The sequence below is a fragment of the Peromyscus eremicus genome, chromosome 5 (genome assembly GCF_949786415.1).
Source record: "Peromyscus eremicus chromosome 5, PerEre_H2_v1, whole genome shotgun sequence".
In the NCBI taxonomy this organism is placed as follows: Eukaryota; Metazoa; Chordata; class Mammalia; order Rodentia; family Cricetidae; genus Peromyscus; species Peromyscus eremicus.
Genome location: NC_081420.1, coordinates 47336279 through 47353258, shown reverse-complemented (window position 1 = coordinate 47353258; position 16980 = coordinate 47336279). Strand labels below are relative to the sequence as shown.

Below are 16980 nucleotides of genomic sequence, written 5' to 3'. Positions count from 1 at the left end.
GGATTAAAGTCTGCCACTATATCTGACTTGACATATTTTGTATGGAGGGAGTAAAGTTCTGCTTTTTCAATTCAGCTAACAAACCTGTTAATTAGGATATTCCTGAGTACTTAAGTGTCGTTATGATGTCATCTGTAAACTGTGTTGAAAGCCCTGAGTTGAACACCAAATTTTGTTTTCTTTGTTGTTTAAAGCATTTCGGTACTTTCCCTTGAAGCTGCCTCTTTTTTTTTTTATTTTTTATTTTTCTTTTTAAATAGATTCTGGCCTTGAACTCATAATTCTCTTGCTTCCGTATCCTACTATGCCTGGCTTTCTTTATAGCTTTATGTAATTTTTAAGTAATTATGAGAAAGAAGTGTCTGGTTTATTATCCCACTCAGGTTGTATAAGAGTTCAAAGGCTTCTTAAGAATTAATAAAAATACTTAAAAAGAAGAATGGAAGGCTATAAAGATGACAAGTAGTCAGGAACTTCTTCATATTGACATTGCTATAGCTTTGTCTGGCTGCCCCTTCTGAAATCACCCTCTTTATCTTTTCACATTGATTTCTCCTTTTTCATAATGTTAATCATTCTCTGACATTAAAATGTATATTTTATTTGTTTGTTTTTGAGGTTTGCCTTCCTAGGTAGCATGTATCACAAGAGTGGGTGATTTATCTTCTTCATTGCTTTGATCATAGTTCATGCTCTAGTGCCTGGCACAGGAAGGGAACTAAGCACTCGTTAGTCAGACGGAATGAAGTGCATGTGTCTACCACAGGCTTTGCTAAGTGACTTACGTACATTGTCACATTCTCTGCATTATCTGTGATTACTGTTGTTGATCACCCCTAATTAATTGGTTAGGATACTGATGGACTGAACTAGTCAGACTAGCACTTTCTAGCACCAAAGCCAGCTCTTTACTTGAAAGCTGGGCCAGGGATCTGAGCTCAGGAACTTGAGTCAGCATCACAATGTAACATGATGTGTGGTCCAGTTCATCCTGTCAAAAGTGACTGATACACAGTGTAATTGAACTGTCATATCTTTGTCTTCTTTGTTTAAAAGAATGCTTGTTATGGGACACTTTAGTATTATTTACTCATATGTTAGACCATGTTTCGTTTTAGAAATACTTAAGCTTCTTTCAACGATTGAATCCTCATTTATATTTTAAATTTCTCAGAGTCCACCACTTTTAGACTGCTTGATGTTTCCATACTGTGGCTTGTACTCTCTTATCTTGGTTCCTGTTGAGCCCAGATCCTTTCCACTTGCTAGAATCTTCTCTTAAGGCTACCAGAAATGCTTTCTGCTGTATAATATGGGCTTTTTGCCCAAATTAGATCACTTCATCCTTTATCTTTTTTGGACTCTTCCTCTAGTACTCTTGCTATGTGATCTTTTACTTCCCCTATATAAAATTTAAACTGTTTTATGGGGAAAAACCACATTTTCTTTTCTTGGTGATTCCTCCTTTTCCCAGCAGTGTTTTCTATATAATATAAGAGCCTTCAGTAAATAATTATTGGATTGTATTTGAAGGAGAGATTTTTGTTTTGTTTTTTGTTCTTTTGAGACAAGGTCTCTCAATGCATCACTGGCTGACCTTGAACTTGCTAGTTAGTTGAGGTTGATCTTGAAATTCTGATCTTCTGCCTTATCTCCTCAAAGCTTTCTTAAAGTGCTAGAATTGTAGGTATGTGCCATCACAATTTGGCTTAGTTTTATAGGTTTGTTGTTGTGTTGGCTTTTTGTAGTTGCTCTCTCTGTAGCCTGGGCATATATTGAACTTGTGGCATGAACCTCTTTCATTTCTCCCAAGTGCTGGGATTACAGCTTTGTACCAGCATACCCGGCTTTTGAAGGGTTATATACAAGAAGTCAGACTACTTTGGGGAAAGGGACATGATGAAATACCCTTTCTGCATTTATGAGTTTTAGATCACATATCCAGTTATTGCTAGTAAGTGAATATGAGGTCTTAAAACCCTGACTTTTCACCTGATGAAGGCTTGGTGTAAAGAAATATCTAATACATTAGTTTTTCTTTTATCAGAATAATTTAAGTCAGATGGAGGCACATATCTTTAATCCCAGCAGTTGGGAGGTAGAAGCAGGTAGATCTCTGAGTTCTAGGCCAGCATGGTCTACAGAGTAAGTTCTAGGACAGCCAGTACTCCTCAGAGAAACTCTGTCTCAAAATAAAATAAAAAGAAGAAAAAAAGCAAATTTGAAGCTGGGTTCATAAGTCAGGTATAGGCCGAAATAGTATGAACAGGAGCTACATGTTTATGGTGCCTTCAGGGTGGGTGTTTTCTGTGTCTGTGCAGGTGTACACTTTGATTTATATTTTGCTGAAGGGAAGTTAGGATAAGAAGGGTGTGATGCATTAACTACTTCCTATGTGCCAGTGCTGTGCTAAGGACACTGATGAGCTGTGTGGACTTGAGTGTTTCTACTTGAGTAGCTTACCCTCTATTAGAGGGGAAAAATATTAGTTAAGCAGTGAGAAATATTTTATAATTTTACTATAATAAGGCTTGGTAAGGAGAGTATATAGAAGGGAATGCAACCTACATCTGTGTATTCCTTTCCCTTTATTTGGTTTCTCTTGCAGGGTGCTCAGGATCAAACCTAGGTCCTTGTGCATGCTCAGCAAGTGCTCTGCCCTATCATAGATAACTCTTCTTATAATACTCTAATATGTAACTTTAAGAAATCTTACTTTAAGTTCCTCAGCCTTATTTTAATCTTCAACAATTTTCCCAGGAATCCATCATTTCCCCAGCACTCAGAAAACAATCTCCTAATAGCAAGCATTCTGTTGGTGGGAAAGGGAGGGAAAAAAAGTATGTGTGTGTTGAAAAGAAAATAAACACATTGTCAACACTGATCATCAAAGGGTCAAAGTTAATTAAGGTAGTGTCTTTGAAGTGCTACCTTAGGTTTTTAGATATACTTTCAGGAAATAAAGGATGAAAAAAGGACAAGAGAAGCTTGTGAAAAGTGCATTCTGGTGTGATGTGTAGTTAATATCAAGGAAGGATACTCATTTTCATAACAGCACTTATATTGTGTGCTGCAGATTAAAAGGAAAACAAGAAATTAAATAGTAAAAGTCATATTTTAAACATTTTATTTTGAAAAGATTTAAGGCAGAAAACATTTGACAAATTTTATCTTTGGAGCCCCCTTTCCAGCTACTGGTGCTTATCTTGATGGTTAATTTTGTTTCATTTACTTGTTTCAATTTTTTTTAATGAATTCTGATTTGCTATGGGCAAGGAAAATTTTTGAGCTGTGATTGGCCTCATCCCAGGAATTAACCCTTATAAGTAGGAGTCTACTTCATATGTGTGTTTTGGGTAAGCTATTGGTTGTTTTGTATCTTAGTGATTTTTGGGTGTTTGTGGCCTTAATGAATCTTCTAGACAGGCAGCTAGGGCTTTTTTTTTTTTTTCCCCTCTCTTCTTCCCCTCTCCAAGTATGGGCTCATTCATCTTTATTCTAAAGCTTTGAAGCTAGAATTTTCTTTGATTAGGAAAGATGTAGCCTTCTTTGAGAGAAAAAAAATTTAATTTCAAAATATGAGCATATTTCACTGGTTTGGTTTAAAATGAAGAAGTAACAACTTTTGATGGGTTTGTGTTCTCACCCACAGACACTAGACCAGCTCCCACTCACCAACCCTGAGCATTTTGGCACTCCAGTCATAGGAAAGAAAACAAATAGAGGAAGAAGATCTAATCATATGTAAGTCAATTTTCATAACTGTTAGCGAACTTGAATTCATTTCTTTCTAGTGTTGTTTCAATAGTTATGTTTTATAAATTGTAATTTGCAAAATGCTAATGAGATCTTTCTGTGATATCAGTTCTAGTAGCAATTTGGACTCCCTCCCCATCATGGACTTAAGCTCCATGCATGTCTGCCAGCCTTAACAGCTGGCATATATCTTGATGCTGCTTTTGGAGTGGAACTAGTCAGTTGTCCCCATCAGCTTGTTTTCTGATATTGTGCCTTTAAATGTCATCGATAAAATTTCATCTCCTATTATAGTGGTGGTTTTTTTTCTTAGTACCTATGAGACAAATACCTTGAAGGGTTAAACAACTTCCTTGAAGCAAGAAACAGAAGTTGGAGTGGATGGGACAACAGAAATAATTTTAACATTTATTCTCTCAGATGTTTTCTTTATAAAAATTAATGATTTGGATTAAAAATTTATATATTAAAAACAAAATATAATTCTGAAATAAAATGTTGTTACACAACTAAAAATAAATATTGGATTATTAAAAACCTTAAGTGAATGCTTTCAGTATATAAAGTCAGATATTAAGTCTGATTGTTTCTGAACCCTCAAGGTGGGTAAGCACACTCATACTGTTTAATTTCAGTCTCACATCCACTGGTGAGGATAACTATATGGAGAGATGGCTCGGCGGTTAAGAACTATTGCTTCCCTTGCAGAGGACCAGTTTAGTCCCAGTACCCACCCACATTGGGCTACCACTGTAACTCCAGCTCCAGGGGATTTGATGACTTTTGGCTTCCGTGGGTGTCCTCTCTCGCTCCTGTACACACACAGATACCACACACACACACACACACACACACACACACACACACACACACTCTGCTTATATAGCAAGTACAGGTTTGAGGGTGTTTGGATAAACTTGACTGGAGGAGCAGTTCCAGTGCAAAGTCTAGAATGCAAGGACTAAATAGAATGATCATGTATTTACATGAAAACATATGATCAAATGTCAGTATGTACAGAGATCTCCCTCCTGGCTGGCTTGGAACTCAAGTCTGTAGAACAGGATGGCATGGAACTCACAGAGATAAGCCTGCCTCTGCCTGGGATTAAAGGCATGCACCACCACCACCACTTGGCTAAGAATTTTTTTTTTTTAATTTTGAAAATTACAGTAAAATATTTTAAAATCAATAAAATTAAAATCAATATTTTACCATTTTACACATCACCCAGAAATGCAAGAATAAATTCAAAATAGGTTTAATATGGAATGTCACATAGATTTGATCTATTAAAATGACTAAAAGACATACTAGAAAGTCTTTAATGTTAAAGAAAAAAACAGTTCAACATTGAACATGAGAATGAAGTTATGTAAGTGCTGCTTCTTAGTAACTAGCAAACATATTAAATCAGTTATTCTGTTGAGAATCTCATCATGCAGTGAGAGATGGGATTTGGAATTGTATTAGACACATGTGATGTTTGAAAGCTGCTGTGGTTGGTGATCTCAGTGCTGAGTTTCTGACAGGGTTCTTGCTTATCACAACTTGAAATACCCCTCTCTTTACCTACATTTCTTCAGAGTTCGCCCTCCTGTTTCTTATCTCTACAACAGAGTGTTGGACCTAGATCGTAAGGGCATTCTTGTGACCTTCATTTCCTTTTCACTTACTCCTTTGAAAAATGTCTTCATTATGGTTCTAACAGTGGTCACTTCAAAAGGATGTTTAGCCAGGCCTGGTGTGGCATTCCCCTGTAATCCTAGCTTTTGGGAGGCTGAAGCAGGTAGATGACAAATTTGCAATCGACCTGGGATGCATAACAAGACCTTGTTACAAACAACCAAAACAACCAATTTCTTTTTGTACAAATGGAAGGTTATATTTTCCTAGGTTTCCCAGGACTTCATTGTCCCAATATTGTAGAACTACCTTTGTTTTTCTTTCAGCAACTATAAACCTACATACTGGTTAATCTGCCTCATTTATTCTGAAATTGTTTTTGACACCTTCCACTTAATTTACAGCCTGCCTATAGTTAATCTTAGTTAAGTCCAAGAATTTTTCAAGACCAACTTTACCTTGTTAATTATTTAAAGTAAGTTATTGTTCTTACTGTGTAACTGAACTGCATTTTACCCTTACTTTGTTCCTGTTCTGGACAGAGGTTGTGTTTTATTCTGCCCAAGGAAGTATGTGGCACGAATTCTAGTTGGTCTTAATAATAAAAACCCAGGGTCAGATATCAGGGTGAAAGTTAGCAGAGCAGCCAGCCACTAGAAAGACTTCTTGCCTTTAGAAATCTTCAGACTGAAAGGCTGGAGCTCCTTTCTCCACCCAGCCTTACCATTTTCTGTTTCCTCCTCCCAAGTGCTGGAATTAAAGGCATGAGATCCCAAGTACTGGGATGTTAAAGGTGTGTGCCACCACTGCCTGATCTCTAGTGGCTAGCTCCACACTCTGTTCTCCAGGCAAGCTTTATTTGTTACAGCACAAATAAAATACCATCACAAAATACAATGTTTAGAATTATAGACTTGTTTCCATGTGCTTTTCTCCCTAGCTTTGTTACTGTTTTTCTTTGTTTTTTTTTTTCAAGATAGGGTTTCTTTGTGTAGTTTTGGTGTCTGTCCTGGATCTCCCTCTGTATAGAGCCTTAAACTCACAGAGATCTGCCTGGCTCAGCCTCCCAAGTGCTGGGATTAAAGGCGTGTGCCGCCACCGCCTGGCTACTGTTTTATTTTTAATAACCTGTTAAAAATTTGTTTAGGAAGACGAGCTTCTGCTGTCACTTCCCATCAGGAATAAAGCCTAACGAAATTTGCAGTGTTTTTTTTTTTTTTTTTTTTTCCTAGCAGAGGTTTTTTATGAGTAGAAGTTTTACCCTGTAACAGTGCTAACAATTGTCTGGAAAATTAATGTCTTAATTTAATATTTGTAGGTCTATGACTTTGATTTGCATATTATAAAAAATGCCTTTTAAAATTTTATTACTTAGAATTTTAAGTATGCTCACAAAATTGTTCAGGGGTTGCTACTTTGCTGTTGTCTGATTCCAAAAGATACTTTTTTTTCTCCTAAAATTAATCTTTTAAAAGTCTATAACACATGAAGTATGAAATTGATTCCGACTTATCTGAAATAAAATGACTTGTTGAAACTAGAATTGAGTTTGAGCTGTTAGTTGTTAGAAACCTTTTTTTCAGTATTAATTGTGGATTTTCTTGTCATGATACTCAATATAAAGTACCTGTTTTCTTTGTCTTTTTCTCCCTTTTATAAGATTATGTGCAGCTTTTTTCTAATGTCAAGGAAGTATAGTGTCTGATTTTAGATTCTTCTTTTTGATAGTTGACATCTTCCTCATTTAGTAGCCCAGTAAGGTATTTTACAGCAACACAAAAGAACCATGCTGAACTCCTCAGTTCATTTGCTGTTAAGGATTGCTGTGGTGGTTTCTTAACTAGATTGTCTCCTTGCCCCCTCAAAGTAACTTCCAGTTAAAAAGAAAATCTGCCTTTTTGTTTTAGATTTGATTTTCTGTGTATAGGTGTTTTGCCTGCATGTATGTCTGTGCACCACCATATATATGCATTGCCCACAGAGGCCAGAAGTGGGCATCGATTCCCATGGAACTAGAGTTAGAGAGGTTTGTGAGCCACCACATGAGTGTTGAGAATCTAACCTGTTCCTCTCGAAGAATAGCCAGTGTTCTTAACCCCTGAGCAGCCATCTCTCCAACCCTTGCCTTCTCCCTTTTCAAGTTTTCTCAGTATTAGGAATGCCAGAAGACTATCTCCTTGAGTGTTTACAATTTGACCCCAGGATCTCCTATCTTGTAGTATAGTACTGGGATATGTAGTATGGGCCTTCAGCTTTTTGAAGATTTGGGGACTGGTTGTGCTATTCTGGTTTTTCTCCTTAATCTTTGTTTTATCTTTTGTGACGTGTCTTGCTATGTAACTCAGGCTAGCCTCAAACTTCAGATCCCCATGCCTAGTCCTCCTGACGGTTGGAATTACAGGTGTGCACTGCTATGCCTATGCCTTCCTTCTCCCTTATTTTTCAAAATAGTAAATTCAAAAGTTTGTGGGGGTATGATGTACTTTTGTTTGAAGATAAGCTTGCTGTTACTGTTTGGAGATTTAAAGAATGATTTAAAATGGAAAAGAGTTAATTTTCAGCTTTTGGGGAAAGTGGGTAAGTTCTGAAATAGCCTGCTAACTATTGGTTTATTTATCTTCCTGAAGGTAAATGAGAATGTCTTTTTTTTTTTTTCCTTTCTTTCTAGACCAGAGGAGGAATCTTCCTCCTCATCCAGTGACGACGATGAGGATGATAGGAAACAGACTGATGAGCTACTAGGCAAAGTTGTTTGTGTAGATTATGTTAGTTTGGATAAAAAGAAAGCACTGTGGTTTCCTGCACTGGTAAGTATTTGAGTATGAAAGACTAATTTATTTTATTTTATTTTTTTGGGCTTTTCGAGACAGGGTTTCTCTGTGTAGCCTTGACTGTCCTGGAACTCACTCTGTAGACCAGGCTGGCCTCGAATTCACAGAGATCCGCCTGCCTCTGCCTCTGCCTCCCAAGTGTTGGGATTAAAGGCATGCACCACCACTGCCTGGCTAAATTCTTGTTTTTTTAAAATACGTATTTTGGGGACGCCTGGGAGATGGTTCTGCATTTAAGAGCACTGGCTCCTCTTCCAGAGGTACTAAGTTTAATTCCCAGCACCCACAGAGTAGTTAGTTCACAACTATCTGTAGTGGGATCTGATGCCCTCTTCTAGCATGCCGGCTCTGTATTCAGATAGAGCACTTATGTACATAAAATATATACAATTTTATTTTATGTGTATGAATATTTGCTTTTATGTGTGTATATGTACTGTGGAGGCCAGAAAAGGTTGCTGGATCCCTTGAAGTCGAAATTATAAACAACTGTGAGCTGCCAAGTGGGTGCTGGAAACTGAACCTGGGTCCTGTGCAGGAGCAACACGTGCTCTTAACCACTAAACCATGTTACTGTTGAGCCATTCACTTCCCCCTCCCTTTTAAAGACAAGGTTTCATGTAGTGCAGTTTGGCCTCCAGTTATCTGTGTAATTAGGTTGATTTTAAATTTCTGATCCTCCCACCTTCACCTCCCAAGAGCCAGGGTTACAGATGTGTACCACCCATGCCTGGCTAGGAACAGTTTAGTTTTTTAACTAGCTGAGTTTATCAGGGAAACATTGGCTTTTCTACCAGTGGGGTTTTTAGGTACAAAATAGGAGAGAGTGTCTAGCATCATTAAATCAATAAAGATTATTTCCCAAATTTTTTCAGTATAAACAAGTCTTGGTGATGTCTAAGAGAGGTGGTTTTTATAATGAAGAAACCGGGTATTTTGGGTAGAAAAATCATGATGTAAACTTTTGGAACTTCTAAGTCCACTATGAAGTCTAAAATGCAAAAGAAGGACAGACTTTTTGTGAATTGACACTCATGTTCTTATTGCCGGGTCAGTTATAGCTCAGCTGGTAAAGGTTTAGCTTACCACCAGTCCCGATGACCTGAGTTCAAGACCTGAAACTTATGAGTAGAAGCAGAGAACTGACTCCTGCAATTTGTCCTCTGATCTACACACTCCTGCAGTCCTCCCCTTACCCCAAGACTGTTTAAAAAAAAAAAAAAAAAAAAAAAAAAAGTTTTAAAGAGGAATGCTAGAAGTGGGGGAGGGACATTTTGATAAAGATACTGTTTACATGTGCAAATAAAATGTACTTCTGTAAAAAAAAACTTAGCCACATGTGCACACAAACTCTGTGACTTTGATTAGCCAAATAAGGACTCCCCTACCCCTGCCCCTACTGGGCTTCTAGGGTCAGGCTGCCACTCCTGGCTTTATTTTACTTTTAGTTTTCGAGATAGGGTCTCTCTGTGTAGCCTTGGCTGTCCTGGAACTCTCTGTAGACCAGACTGGCCTCTATCTCACAGAGATCTGCCTGTCTCTGCCTCCCAAGTACTGGAATTAAAAGCATATGCCACTACCACCTAGCCATTCCTGGCTTTCTGTAATTGCTAGGGATTCTAATTCATGTCCTATTGCTTGCATGACAAATACTTTACTATCTGACTCATCTCCCAGCCCAAGACTTTTTGAAAGTTTTTTTAAAGTTAAATTTAAATAATTTTATGTATCTGTGTTTCTGTGTGAGTGTGTGTATACCATGTGTATGAGGGTGCCTATGAGGTTAGAAGACACTGGATACAAGTGGTTGTGAGCCACCTGACATGGGTACTAGGAATGAAACTTGGGTCTGCTAGAAGAGTATGAAGTATTCTTAACTGAGACATCTCTCCAGCATGTCTTTTGTTACTTCTTGAGATAATATTTTTCTATGTAATTAGACAAATTTTGAACTAAAGAACTTCCTGCCTTAGCTTTCCATGCGCTGGTATCACTAAGCTGAGCCACAGTGCCCAGTGAAAGTATAAAAAAAAAGGGTTTTTATAAACCCTTTTTTGGACCCTTGTTTCAAACCAGGTAAGTAGCCTCATTTAGTCTTAATTGAAACTAGGAAATAAGTGGTATATATTCCCTTTTTAAAGTAAGGAAATCTCAAGTTTGGCGGTTTCATGGTCTTCCTTTTCAGTCTTCATTAAGTTCTCCTAACTAATTATAGTGTTGTGATTCAAGTTTATAAAAATGTGACTGTTCTCTTTATAGCTTCAGTTGGTACTAGGGAATACCGTGATGAACAGCTGTATGTGCATTTACAAAATCTGTAGCTCATAGGGAGCTCATGGGTTGCAAGTTTCAGAATACTTTTTGTTTGTTTTTTTGATGTTTTATTTTGAGACAGGCTGGCCTAAAACTTGATGAGTAGTTGAGGGCAGCCTTGAACTCCTGATATTCCTGCCTCTGCCTCCTGAAGTGTTTTGATTACATAACATTTGGCTTAATAAGATTTTGATCCCTAAATTTTATTAGCTTGACTGAGTACAAGACTTGTATACTTGCCAGTTAGTCATCTTGAAGCTTGAGACCCAGACTCTTTATTTTCTCCTTCAGTAGCTTTCCTTTTACATGCCATTTGAAAAAGACAAAACCAAGTTTTTCCTCTTGTCTGTCTGGTGTTTTTCATCCCTTTAATTTTCTGTTGCCATTACTTGACATGCAAGTCATTATTTGCCTAGGTAACTACAGTAGCTGTAGCTTTCAGCTCTTACACTTATGTGGGCCATTTTCTTCATAGCAAGACTTTTTTTTTTTACATTTTTATTTATTTATTTTGGTGTGTGTGAGTGCTAGCACATGCCTGTGGAGGTCAGAGGACAATCTGTGGAAATTAGTTCTCTCCTACAGTGCTAGTCCTTAGTAATCTAACCCAGATTGTCAGTCTTGACAGCAGGAATCTACTCACTGAGCCATCTCATTGGCCCAATAATTCATTATTTATTTATTTTAATTTTGAAATTGCACTTATTCATGGGGCATATGCCATGGCCTTACGTATAGTGTGCATGTGGAGGTCAGAAGACAGCTTGTTGGTTAGTTCTCTCCTAACACCACCTAGGTTCTCAGGATTGAACTCATGGAACAGAGGCCTGCCTGCCTCTGCTTCCTGGTGCTAGGATTAAAGGCGTGTGTCCCTATGCCCAGCTGTAAAGCAAATCTTTTACAACATACTTTTGTGTTAGATCATTCTACAAGCTTTTAGTTTTTATTGAAGGCTTAGCATTTGGTATATGAGACTCTGGGTACACTGGCCCTTGTCCTTTCTTCAGCCCCATAGTGCTGCCCTACACCTTCAGAAACATTTAGATAGCAGGCGTGTAAATAACTAAATATACTTTGACTTATGATAGTTCTATACTTTCTTTTAAAGGTGGTTTGTCCTGACTGTAGTGATGAGATTGCTGTGAAAAAAGACAATATTCTTGTTCGCTCTTTCAAAGATGGCAAATTGTAAGTATTGTTCGTGTGATTTTTAGAATCTATCCCATATAAGCCAGGGTTTCTAAATTAGGGTGTTAAATGATGAGTTTAGTTATTCCTTTTGACCTTATGCCTTTATATTTCAAAGAGAATGGCTTTCACACTCTCTGGAAGTCTTAGGGTGTCTTTCTTTACTCATTGGGTCTGCTACCATAGACATAGCAGTATCTTAATCATGTATAACTTGATGGTTCTTTTAGGCAGATTTGATGTTTAATGAATCTAATGAGCTCCTAATATGCTGTATTTCTTCAGTGTTGTTTATTTACTTGTGGTTGGGGGGTGGGTGTTAGTGTCATAGTGTACATGTAGAGGTCAGAAGACATCTTGTCGGAGTTGTTTTTCCTTCTACCATATGGGTTATGGGGACTCAATTCAGGCTCTTAGGCTTGACACCACGTATCTTTACCTGCTGGGCCATGTCAGGGGTCTTAGGGTTTGCTCTTGATTATTTACTCTTTATTTCTAACTAAGATCTATTACAGTGGCTCTCAATCTGTGGGTCATGACCCCTTTGTGGGTCGAATGACCCTTTCACTGGGGTTGCCTAAGACCATCAGAAAGTACGGTTATGTGCATTATGATTCATAACAGTAGTAAAATTACAGTTATGAAGTAGCAATGAAAATGATTTTATGGTTGGGGAACTAATATTAAAGGTTGCAGCATTAGGAAGGTTGAGAACCGCTAATCAATTGGCTAATGTATGGCTTCTACCATAATCACAGGATTTTAATGTATTTTTTAAAAATGCATTCCACATGGCAAGAAAGCAGTCTTTTTTGAAGAAGTTTTTTTAGAAAAGAGTTCTGAATTTTCAGTTTTACTTAGAAGAATTAAATAGATATAGAAACTGTGTGTTTCCTTTTCTCTTTCCCTTCCTCCTCTTCCTCAGCCTTTTCTCACTCTCCTGGGCTCAGTATCATACCTTTTCAGCCTCCTAATAACTAGGACTACAAGTTCATGCTACCATGCACAGCTGAAGCCAAATAATTTTCTCCTGAGTCTTACTAGGTGTCAGTACCTTTAGGTCACCACTTTTTGAGGTTTAGTGTTTAGGTTTTCAAGTTCTGAAAAGTAAATTTGAAAATAATCTATGAAAACAACTTTAACAAAATTGAGATAATCAAATACATTTCAGCACCAAATTTGAGTACTTGTTTCATATTAAGAAATAAATTACATTTGGGGGAGTAGAGGGATGGGGAGATGGTAGTTATAGGGCATAAGAGTTCAGTTTCATGCTTCAGAGTCTTCCATATAATGTGGCAGTTGTAGTTCTTGACACATCTTATGTACTTGATATTTCTCACTCCCCGCTCCATTCCCTCAAAAGGTAACTGTGTAAGGTAATAGATGTGTTAATTAATTGAATTGTGGCAGTCATTTCTTATAGTATGTGTGTGTTAAATTATCACATTGTATGCTTTAAATATGTACAGTTTCATTTGCCAGTTACATCTGGCTAAAACTAGAAAAGGTAATCGTGTTTAGATATTTAATAATATACTTTCATTAAAGTGTTTTAAAGATTCATAATGAAAAATGAAGTATATAATGTGTGGAGGTGGGAGGGAGTTATGTAGAGCTGTAAATGAAACAGTGACTGAGTTTCTACTGCTGTGATGTGACTGAGGTGTGTATGAGACTTATTTGCACAATTGTTACCCACTTTTGTATGCCTGAAATTTTTAAAATAAAAGATTTAATTTTTTTAAATTTAATTTTATGTGCATGAATGTTTTGCCTGCATGTATGTCTGTGTACACTTTTGTGTTTCTGTTGTCCTTGGAGACCAAAAGAGGGTGTCAGATCCCCTGGACCTGGAGTTGCAGACGGTAGTGAGCTTCCTTACGGGTGCTAGGGATCAAATTCTGGTCTTTTTGAAGAACAGATGGCACTCTGACCCCTGAACCATCTTTCTAGCCACCAAACAAGGTTTTTAAAGAGAAGGAGCATTGAAAATTCTGTTTTCACAATTTGGGTTGTTTTTTTTTTTTAATTGTTTTTGGTGGTGGTGGTGGTGGGGGATGATTAATACAAACCAAATATATAGAAGCCAGATTTTAGTTTACTTAAATTAGAGAATAATAAATGGTATTTATTATTTAACCTGTCCCAGTCTTTTGCATAACTCTCCTTAGGCTTGAGGCATTCCATAAGAAGCCTAATTTCATTTTAGAAGTTAATTTGTAATCCTAAAATAATTCTTGAAACATTGTTGAGAACACCCCCAGAACAAAGAAAAACTAGAGAAATTTATCTTACTAACAGGCATATTTTCATCCTACCTTAAACTAATTTCACTATTATCCTAAGATAATGGCAGGTTTTACTGTTGATTTCTTCCTGATTTCTTCCTCATTCGATTTATGTGTTCTATCATCCAAATGCTTGTTTTCATTATTACATTGCTGTAGAGGTTCAGCATTTGTTTCTAGGCAGAGGACTGTTTGATACCATTTCCCTCCTTTCTGGTTCTGGAATTTGAACCCAGGTATAAATGAAACAAATCTTAAGGCAGGATTCTAACATAGACAGTGTATGATTTGGGACTTATAGCCCTATGTATAGTTGTTTTTATTACTCATATTAATGTTCTCATTTTTTTGGTATTTGTCTATGATTTGATGACTGTGGTCTTAATCTCTCATTTTCTCATCTTTATAATTGAATAATGCAGTACTTCAGTTCCAAGAAAAGATGTCCATGAAATTACTAGTGACACTGCACTGAAGCCCGATGCTCTGTTAAAACAAGGTAAGGGAACAGGCTTGGAGAGATTATAAGTCATTTAAAACTAGGGGTTTTTTTTTTGTTTGTTTGTTTTTAGTTGGACAGAGTTTTTCTGTGTAACTGCCCTAGAACTCACTCTTTAGACCAGGATGGGCTTGAACTCACAGAGATCTCCCTGCCTCTACCTTCCAAGTGCTGACATTAAAGGCACGTGCCGCCACCACCTGGCATAAATTAATTTTCTTGACTTTTTTAAGTTTTCTTTCACTTATTAACATTTTTCAGTAGATTTACATTTTGAAAACTCATGTATCTTGTTATACATCTTTCTTTGGTAGAAGTTCTAATTAAGTTCTAATTAATTTGGAACAGCAGTTAAAAAAACATTATTAGCTATTTCAGTAATTTGAATTTTCCCTGGTAAACTCACTATCAGTTTACAAGGATGACAAAATAAGAATCTGGGTAATTTTGATTTGTTAACTCTGCTAATATATATCCTAGGCAAAAGACTCTAATAGTTATATCTGACAGAGAAGATATAATGCTGTAATTGCCTTTGTTATTTCTTTTTTTCCCATTGTAAATTACTGTTTTCACTTTCTTTTACCTGTTAACGGTCAGTAGACTGCCTTAAAATCATAACAAATTACGATTTTTATAATTAATACCACATAGTATAAAAAATTAATTGTTTCTAGCCAATTTTAGTTTAAACAATTTCAAGTTTGGTTCAGTTAGAGTTGCAAAGAACATTTCTAGTTAGTTTTTTTGTGCTTGATATGGTACTATTTAGTAATTGCTGAATAAAACATCGACTCATCTATTTTAAATTTGCTTTTAGTATATAGCTTAATTTCTGTTTAAAAGAAGAAAATTGCTTGTTTCTGCTTGTATTTGTTTTTATCTAAGAACCCTTCCAGGGGTAGCGATGGGCTTCACTAGCTAGAAAGTGGGTCTCTGTGTCTACGATTAAGAGGATCCAGTGAGTGACTTCATAGAACAGCTTAGTACAGAGCTAGGAACCTAGCGCACACTTAACAAACGTCAGTGCTAACACCACAGCTTATATCATAGGTAATAGTTTGAGACAGTTCCGTTGTCATATTTAATATTTTTAGATAATTCAGTTGTTTTAATCTGTTCAGTTTGCTAACGTTATAATCTGTTTCTAGCCTTTGATCAGGCCCTTGAGTTTCACAAAAGTAGAACTATACCTGCTAACTGGAAGACCGAGTTGAAAGAAGATAGCTCCAGTAGTGAAGCTGAGGAAGAGGAGGAGGAGGAAGATGATGAAAAAGAGAAAGAAGATAATAGCAGTGAAGAAGAGGTAAATAAAAACAGTTGATGCCTTTTAAAATGTTAAGTAATGTTTTACTGTTAGGAATCTTTTCTTCATAAAATTTTGGTTATCAAGTTGTTTTCTTCTTACCTGAAAACAGAAATGTAGGCTTGAGGGGTTCAGAGTAGTTTGATACTCTCATCTTAGGTGATTTTGGGGTGCTTTTACTTTTTAAGATGACTAAAATACTACCTAGTCCTTAGATGGTTTGCACTGTCATGTCCATAGTTCCACCTTACGATAGGTGTACATCTTGACAATTAACAACACACTAGGAAAAGTGTCCAGAATAATGTCCAGCCAGCATTAAAGAAAAAAGTAAAGGTTAACATCTTTTAGATTCATGGGATGCAAAGCATTTTAATTTCATACACATGCGTTTCCTCTTGCATTAATTTGGGTCATGGAGTTAAAGTTTTAGACTTTATTGTGACTTCAGGTCTGCAGGTGACAGGTACTCTAACACAAAAAATTACTGAGTAAGTGATGTGCAGATAATAACACCTACTGTTTTGACCATGAAGTGAACTGTGTTTTTTATTTGGAAAATCACAGTAATTTCTGTGAATATGTAGTGTTTTCAGTTTGGGGATTTTATCATTTAATTGAAGTAAAAAATTAATGAAATAAGAGTTTTTTGGAAGTTATGTTTTAGAGTGCTGTGACAAAGGATAGCATAGAAACTTTTCTGTTTCAGTCTGGCCTAGGTCTGCCTTCATTTTAAATGTTAAAATGAGAACTGTGCTTGAGGTATTGTCTGGCTTCTTGCCTGGCATGCTGGAGGCGCTTCTACCTCCAGTATTTTATAAACAGTTAAAAGTTAAAACAACCAATTCTCTGTTTAGAATCTCTGAATAGTTGTTTCTTTTTTCTTTTTTTTTTTTTAAGTATAAATGTAAAGTTCCAAATGTAAAGCTTCCATGATGGTCTAGCCTCTGCCCCTTTCTCGTGTTTGTCTCTGTGCCCTTTCCCTGTGAACTCTGAGCTGTAGCGGCATCATCTTACATACCTTGCTGCTTCTCATTTTTCACACAGTTGCACCAATGCTTCTTCCCTGTCCATTCCTCATCCTGCATGAGTGTGTGGTTATAGTAGTAGCGGTGGGGACTGCCCAGCAAACTTCTGGTCAGTTTCCGAAACTCCAGAACCACAACATCT

General features: G+C 36.8%; 1 protein-coding gene across 7 annotated transcripts in view; it reads left to right on the top strand.

Moving 5' to 3' along the window:
• Arid4b (AT-rich interaction domain 4B) overlaps window positions 1-16980 on the top strand; it is a 117422-nt gene that overhangs the window by 54455 nt on the left and 45987 nt on the right. For all 7 annotated transcript variants that reach the window (XM_059263388.1, XM_059263387.1, XM_059263390.1 and 4 more), the window contains exons 7-11: window positions 3653-3744; window positions 8051-8189; window positions 11635-11714; window positions 14428-14504; window positions 15656-15810. In XM_059263388.1, coding sequence (XP_059119371.1) covers window positions 3653-3744; window positions 8051-8189; window positions 11635-11714; window positions 14428-14504; window positions 15656-15810 — 543 coding nt within the window. The remainder of the gene's footprint in view (window positions 1-3652; window positions 3745-8050; window positions 8190-11634; window positions 11715-14427; window positions 14505-15655; window positions 15811-16980) is intronic.